This window comes from Lepidothrix coronata, unplaced genomic scaffold (genome assembly GCF_001604755.1).
Source record: "Lepidothrix coronata isolate B3197 unplaced genomic scaffold, Lepidothrix_coronata-1.0 Scaffold57, whole genome shotgun sequence".
NCBI classification, from domain to species: domain Eukaryota; kingdom Metazoa; phylum Chordata; class Aves; order Passeriformes; family Pipridae; genus Lepidothrix; species Lepidothrix coronata.
In genome coordinates this window covers 4281418-4289753 of record NW_016690237.1, presented here as the reverse complement: position 1 = coordinate 4289753, position 8336 = coordinate 4281418, and the positions used below count along the sequence as shown (strand labels likewise).

Genomic DNA, 8336 nt, shown 5'->3' with positions numbered 1-8336 from the left:
GCTCCGCCAGCGCTTCCCCGCCCCGGCCCGGGGGAGGAGCGCGGACCGAGGCATCACCGGGCCGCCCCTCCTCTTCCGGGGTGGGGCAGCTGGTGTCAGCCCTTTACTGCAGGTATCCCCGGATCCACGTAAGTCTCCCCCGGGGTGGCTGCGCCTCCATCGCCCCGGCTGGCTCCTCTCGTACAGAGCAGGAGGTGCCCGCCCGGAAAGTGTCCGCTCCCCGCCTTGAGCAGGGGGGGGATGTGGGGTGTGTGTGTGTGGTCCCTCTCCGCGGGAGGGGGCCGGCCCCGTTGGACACCGCTCCCTCAGACGGCGGGGAGCGGCCGGGCGACAGGGCCCGAGGGCGGGTGGTGTCGGGAGCAGGCTGCGTTCTCAGGCGGGATGGAGGAGGAAATTGGTCTCCGAGCAGTGAAAGCTCCTGCCTGGGCAGCAACGGGAGGGGAGCGTGCTGCCTTCTCCTGCCTTGCAGTCAGTCCTCAGTCTAGGTGATGCCAGTGTTTTAGTGTCGCAGCCCCACCGATGAGTGTGACCCTTGACTAAGGACAGTGGTACCAGCTGATGACCTTTAAGTAAAGATAATGGTTAAATCTTAGTTAGAAAAAGAAGGGAAAATGTAAATACTAATTAGAGATGGGGTTTTTTAGAAAAACGTGATGTCATTTTCTCTAAAAATATATACTTTTTTTTTTGTTCTTAGTGAAAAGCAGACTGATGGCTTCCGCACCTGTTTCGCAGCCTCCTAAAAAAACGGTGGCCTCTCACGTGCCTTTTGCAGATCTGTGTTCTACTCTGGAGCGAATACAGAAGTGTAAATCTCGTCCAGAGAAAACAAAGTATTTTAAGGATTTTCTGGATTCCTGGAGGAAATTCCATGATGCACTTCACCAAAAAGACAAAGACGTCACAGATTCCTTTTACCCAGCTATGCGACTTATTCTTCCACAGCTGGAAAGAGAAAGGATGGCATATGGAATTAAAGAAACTATGCTTGCAAAGCTGTATATCGAACTGCTTCATTTACCAAAAGATGGAAAAGATGCTGCAAAGCTTTTAAATTACAGAACACCTACAGGCTCACGAGGAGATGCTGGAGATTTTGCAATGATCGCATACTTTGTGCTAAAACCTAGGAGCCCAAAACAAGGCAGACTGACAATAGAACAAGTCAATGAACACTTAGATGCGATAGCTAATAATAATGCTGCTAAAAACAAGGGTCAGTTAAAGAAAAGTCTTCTTCAGTTAATTACCCAGAGCACAGCACTGGAACAAAAATGGCTCATCCGGATGATTATAAAGGATCTAAAGCTTGGTGTTAGTCAACAAACTATATTTTCCATTTTTCATCCTGATGCTGCTGAATTACACAACGTAACAACTGATTTAGAAAAAGTTTGCAGACAGCTGCATGATCCGTCTGTCTCACTTAGTGATGTTTCTATCATGTTGTTTTCTGCCTTTAAACCAATGCTTGCTGCTATTGCAGATGTCCAGCAAATTGAGAAACAGATGAATAACCAGATATTCTACATAGAAACTAAGCTGGATGGTGAACGTATGCAGATGCACAAAGATGGGGATGTGTATAAATATTTTTCCCGAAATGGGTTTGACTATACTCAGCAGTTTGGTGCTTCACCCCTTGAAGGTTCATTAACGCCATTTATTCATAATGTATTTAAAAGCAATATACAAAATTGCATTCTCGATGGTGAAATGATGGCTTACAATCCTGAAACGCAAACCTTTATGCAAAAAGGAAACAAATTTGACATAAAAAGAATGGTGGAGGACTCTGATCTACAGACCTGCTTCTGTGTGTTCGACGTATTGATGGTTAACGATCAGAAGTTGGGGCACGAAGTACTAAGCAAAAGATATGAAATCTTAAGTAGCGTGTTTACCCCGGTAAAGGGCAGGATGCATATCGTACATAAGAAAAGTGCCAGAACAAGAAAAGAAGTAATTGATGCTTTAAATGAAGCAATAGATAACAGAGAGGAAGGGATTATGGTGAAAGATCCCATGTCCACCTACAAGCCTGACAAACGTGGGGAAGGGTGGTTAAAAATCAAGCCAGAATACGTGAATGGACTGATGGATGAACTAGACCTTTTAATTGTTGGTGGTTACTGGGGAAAGGGGTCACGTGGTGGGATGATGTCTCATTTTCTGTGCGCTGTTGCAGAGACGCCCCCTCCAAATGAAAAACCAACCGTTTTCCACTCAATTTGTCGTGTTGGCTCTGGCTATACTATGAAGGAGTTGTATGATCTAGGCTTGAAACTGGCGAAATTCTGGAAGCCCTACCATAGGAAGGACCCTCCCTGTAACATTTTGTGTGGAACGGAAAAACCTGAAATGTACATTGAACCTTGCAACTCTGTCATAGTTCAGATCAAGGCAGCCGAGATCGTTGACAGTGATATGTACAAAACTGACTGTACTTTGAGGTTCCCCCGAATCGAGAGGATACGTGAGGACAAAGAATGGTATGAGTGCATGACTTCAGACATGTTAGAAGACCTCAGATGCAAAGCAGAAGGGAAACTGGCATCTAAGCACCTTCATGTAGATGAGTATGATGAGCCGCATGAGAAAAAAAGGAAAACTGTTTCAAAAGTGAGGAAGGTAATTGGAATAGCTGACCAATTTAAAGCTCCTGATCTTTCTAGTGTAAACAAGGTTTCAAATGTATTTGAAGATGTTGAGTTTTGTGTTATGACGGGAACGGGGAAATACACAAAGTCTGAGCTGGAAAGCAGAATAGCTGAATGTGGTGGCAGTGTGGTACAGAACCCAGGGCCGGAGACTTACTGTGTCATTGCAGGAGCTGAGAATGTCAGAGTGAAAAACATCATTGCTTCCAACAAATATGATGTGGTGAGGGCAGAGTGGCTCCTTCAATGTTTTCAAACCAAAATGCTGGTGCCTTGGCAACCAGCCGTTATGATTCACATGTCTCCTGACACAAAAGAACATTTTGCTCGTGAGTATGATTGTTATGGAGACAGCTACACAGCAAACACAGATGTTGCACAGCTCAAGGAAGTGTTCTCAAGAGTGAAAGACAATAAAGCAATGCCTTTGGACATAATTGCAAAGATAGAAGAACGTTATTCATGGAACAGTTGTCAGCTCAGTATATTCAGAGGAAACACTATTTATGTGGACTGTTATGCCATTATTAATGAGCCTAAAAGCAAAATCCCTGCAATAGCACTATCAATTAGAGCTTTGGAGCTCCGCTTTTATGGTGGAAAAGTAGTCTCTCACCTTGTAGAAGGTGTCTCCCATGTTGTTATAGGAGAAGATCATTCCCGGGTAAAAGAGATAAAAGCACTCAGGAGAACGTTTAGGAAAAAATTTAAAATTGTAACTGAGCTGTGGGTAAAAGAGTCAGTGGAGGAAGGAGTCGCAAAGAATGAAAATCAGTACTTAGTTTAAAGTAGTTTTTACGATTGGAGCAAAGGCATTCTTGTTGGAATGATTGGACTCAGATTTTATGAGGTTGCCTTAAATTTTTTGTGTGTTTTCATGTCTGCTTAAAGCTGAGTCTGGCTAAAGAATAACACTGTATTGCTGAAATCAGAGGAAGGCTTTTAATTATAGTGTTGCGGAAGCAAGAGGACGCTAAGCCATGTTGGAGGAATAAAAACCACCACAAGATAAATAGTGTAAGCCTTTTAATGCACAAACAGATCTGAGGAGAGATTTAATATTTTACATAAATAAAATATGTTTGAAACTGGCTAGTTTGTCCTAGCTGCTAATAATGCTTGCCTCTATTTTTCAAAATGGAGACAATAATTTACTGTTTTATGGAGATTTTACTATTTATTTATTGTTAATTTATCAATTTGCAGTCATATTCATGTTTTTGTGGATGTATTTTGTGTGTATTCCATATGCTACAGAATTTGGTAATTTATAAACTTCGTCTGTACTATTTTAATTTGTTTACATTGGTTTTAGCACTGAGCACTGCACAGCCTCAGAAGCACTTTGATTTTAGGTATTGCATAGATCCCATGTTTCTTTGTGTAAATAACCTTTCTAAAGTAGAACCCGAACTTTTGATTGAGGTGCTAATGAATTAATAATGACCTATATATGTATGAAATACAAATCAGTTACTTAAAAACTAATAACCCCCTGTGCTCATTACAGTTAAAGCTAAACTGAAGTGCGACAGGGCTAGGCTTTTACAATCAACTATCAGTTTATCTTTCAAATAATACTTCTTAAGCTATTTTAGTAATGTAGGATTAATTTCCAAATATCCAGTTCAATGTATATTTTTTCAATTACTAAATAAAATCTATTTTTAAAGTCTGTCTGGTATTTATTTTTAGTAAGCAATAATACTTTTGAAAAGCACAAAACTTAGTTTCTGATTTTGCTGTTAGATAATTGATGCATTAACTTTGAGGGGAGAAGAGTTGAGGGCTGAGTTCTTGTTATGTCAATACTGGTACCAAACAGAATTGCTGTTGGGGAGATCACACAGAATCAGTTTTTAGCTGACCTGTTTCTTCAATGCTTTTTGTGGTTGTGTTCATACAAAAGTTACTGTAAAAAGAATTGAGAAATCTTGCATGAAAGACTAATTGGAAAGAAGTTTATTGTTATCTCTTATAGTTGGTGTCTTCTCCCTTATTATTTGAAATATACTAAATAGGTAAAATGTAATAAACACTGACCACAGATTACTGTTAGCAGGCCTGCTTTTCTCATCTTCTTGCATCGGGCTTGTATGGTGGGACTGTGCCATTTGTTGGTGAGGCCTTGTGCCTGTCTTGCTGTTCCCCTAGCACTCTTTCCCTTGTGGGCAGCCCTCTTGTATCCCTCGACACAATAAGGAATTGACTGAAGGAAGGAAAATCGGCTTCCTTGCTTCTTTCTGTTATGGAAATACCCATCCATCACAGAACTACCTTTTTTTTATCCCCCTGATATTCATCTGGTATTTGGTTCGGATGTGAACTTCTTTCCAGGACCAAATTAAAAAATTGTGGAAAGCTTATAATTTTTTTACCATAGTACATCTGTTTGGTGAAACACTTAAAAACTGTGTGGTCCCTGTTGCTCAATTTCCAGTTTGTCTTTCCTGAAAGAGTCCATCTGTATGTTTTGAAAGAGTCTGCATTAAGAAGGTCCATTTATTCAGGTGAAATCAGTCAAAACCTGTCAGCTATAGCAAAATAACAGATAAGGTATACTATTCTGTTTATGGCACCTCAGTTTAATGATTTGGTGAGAGATTTTAAAAAGCCCTGTAGTTTGCTACTGGTATTTTTATAATATTCAGTCTTTCTGTTAAAAAAATCCAAACAATGCACAGTCATTTAATGTTTCCAATCCATGTATAACTGCAGTTTGAATTCTTTCAGAAGAGGGACTTGACGTTATAAAATGTCACGAAAAGGATTAAGAAATGTTCATTCGAAGGTGACTCGGGAAATGCCTTTTAAGATAGTTCAAGCAAGTATAAAGCATCTCCAGCTGGTAACAGCTGTTGTACCACGAAACAGTAGATGACCCTGTAAAATTTTACAGTACTGCTCTTTGCTGTGAGGGGATAGGAATGAGAGAACACTAAATTTGACTTATACAAACCTAGCAGTGAAGGTAGAGTTTATAGGTATAATTAAAATGTTTCTCCATGTTGCTTTCTGGAAGTAAGGAAATTAAAAGGTATCCACCTCAAAATTGTTTTCTTTCAGAAAAAATATATTTAGCATTGTGTTTGGATGCTTTATACAGATGTAGCTTTTCTTTCTTCTTAATTTTGGGGAAGATTATTTTGAGAGAACATATAAGGGATAATTTAAGTTCAAACTGCAAGCATTAATGTTCTTTGCTTTTCTTATAAAGGATGCAGAAAGCTTGAGCATGTGATTGTGTTTGAAAACTGAGATAACAAGGAAGTTTCAACATGTATACTTGGCACTAGGTTAGTGACAAAATATATTTAAATTCATTCCTCTGTTAATGCTGCGGGTAGAGGAACTATGTAAAGCCATGAAACCAGAGTTAATTTTCCTCCTGTGTCATGTATCGTATATAAAGTAAAATACAGTTTTCAGGACTTAAGTTGCCAGAAATAAGATACCAGGGAAAAAAGGATTGTTACACACAAAATATGGTGTGAGAGATTGTATATTCCACTCTGTCATCATCAGTCTTTCCCAAAGTAGAATGAATTTACATAGTCTGGTTCTATATAGAACTAGTTAGAAAAGGTTAGCTATGATATTACTATGATATAACTGTGATAGTAGTGTTGCTTTTTATGAAGTTCAAATTAGCTTTTGGAAATAGGTTCAGGTAGAAGGTTGTTTTGTTTTTTGTAGAAGTCTTTGTGGTACTGATTTAAATTTTTATAATTTGTCTAGCATTATGTGTTTTGTTATAGTGTAGGACTAGCTGGGTGGACAAACGTAGAGCACTAGATGCTGGTTTTCTGGAGTTTACGAAGCCTTTTGACACTGTCCTGTAATATTCTCGTAGACAGCAGATGAAGTATGAACTAGATGAATGCATAGGGAAGTGGACTGAAAAGTGGTTGAAATGCCAGGCTGAGAGAGTTGTCATCAGCAGCCGAGGTACAAAACAAGAGGCAGTGGGCACAAAGTGAAACGTGAACTTTTGCTTAAAACTAGAAAAATACTTTCTTACTGTGAGGGTGGTGAAACACAGGAACAGGTTGCTCAGAGAAGTTGCAGAGTCTCCGTCCTTGGTGATATTCAAAACACAACTAGATACAGTCCTAAACAACCTGCTCTAGCTGATGCTTCAAGTGGATAGAGTTGGACTAGATGATCTTGAGAGGTGCCTTTCAGCCTCAATTGTTCTGTGAATCAGGTCTGAAGTTCCCAGTCTGATTTCAGGGGTCTTGTGAATGGGCAAAGTGTCAAATGGTGACATATTATAAATTGCAAATTTAATGTTTTGGGTTTTTTTCATTTGCAGTAGAAGAGGTATTAGTATAGCTAGCTCTGTTTATCGGCGTGATTTTGACAGCTACGCATTAAACTGGAAGAAAACCATGGAATTTACATAATCCTGTACTGTAAAACACTAGTTAACTAATGAGTCTATCAGCAAAAGGACCCCCAACTCAAAATACTTCCCCCCCCCCCAAAAACCCCACCAAAACAACCAAATCAAAAAACCCAAATAAACCAAATTGAATTATAATGAACATGAACATCCCTACTGGTGGAAAGAGCTCTCTAAATGTTGTGTATAAATGTTTAAATACTAGCCATATCTGAGAGAAGAGCTTGTTTTCAGTATGAGGTGATACATATGTATCAATTTTGAAAGTGAAAGCAGGTTCCAGTAACTTAACCACTTTCATCTGATTGCCAAGTCTTGATCCAGGGGTGCTAAAGTAACAGCTTCTTTCTTGAGATGGTGAATTTTACAAACATAAACCCTTCTCTACATACACAAGGAGGAGGTAGGATTTCACCACATTCTTGCACATGAAAGTTTCTTCTGCAGCTAATATGCTACAGCCTGCCATCCCTCAGCAGGCTTTGCTACAGCAGCAACCAAAGACAATGTGTTCTTTGAAATTCATGTTTTCAACCTCCTCATCTTACACCTGCAGTTAATGAACTAACGGTCTGGTCACAGGCAGGTGGATATGGGTGTGTGTCTGTGCACAATTATGTGCATAGATGCATGTATTTAAATAAAAGCAATAGATGTGTAACATAGCTAGTCTCAGATTAGTTTTTGTGTTTGCTTTTCTCCTCCCTGGTCTCCCACAGTTTCTCCCTAGACTTGGTCTCTTTTGACTAGTGTATTATAGATTTTACTACCAGACCTGTGTGCTGCCAAAGAGGAATGACTTTATTCATCCAGTTTAAAGCTAGTTTGTGTGCCTGCGCATTATGCTTCAGTCTGTCCTATAAACACGTTCACATGTGATTATATCAGACAAAGTTACATACCTCTTGAATTTATTTTGGGGTTGTTTTTATTTATTTTATTTTACTTAAAATCTCTGACTGCTATTGGAGTAATAGATTACTCAAGGCAAAAATAAATATGAAGATGACAGTTATCATATTGTTCAGATTTCTGAACATGGTTATGTGAATAAAAGAGAAATAAACAGGATAGCCAGTTTTGTTGATTATATCTAGCTGTAACTGAAACACAGCAGGTGCTGCAACTAGGCTGCCTGAACCAAGGCAGAGCAGTGAGATCACATGCCTTAGCAACATTAACAAAGTTATTAAATAAAAGGAAAAAGAAAAACACAATTTTACTCTTTTTTTTTCCCACTCTGAGTTATGTGGTAACTCTAGAATAAATTT

General features: G+C 39.3%; 1 protein-coding gene across 3 annotated transcripts; it reads left to right on the top strand.

Annotated features, from left to right (window-relative positions):
• The first annotated feature begins 11 nt into the window (after positions 1-11).
• LIG4 (DNA ligase 4) lies at positions 12-4332 on the top strand. Of its 3 annotated transcripts, none has more exons than XM_017816683.1 (2): positions 12-112; positions 698-4332. In XM_017816683.1, exon 2 carries the CDS (start codon positions 712-714, stop codon positions 3445-3447), a length of 2736 nt encoding a protein of 911 aa, XP_017672172.1. In that variant the 5' UTR covers positions 12-112; positions 698-711; the 3' UTR covers positions 3448-4332. The 3 variants fall into 3 exon arrangements, with proteins under 3 accessions (XP_017672172.1, XP_017672171.1, XP_017672170.1); XM_017816682.1 differs by having other exon boundaries at positions 13-128; XM_017816681.1 differs by lacking the exon at positions 12-112 and adding an exon at positions 229-247.
• Positions 4333-8336: the final 4004 nt, after the last annotated feature.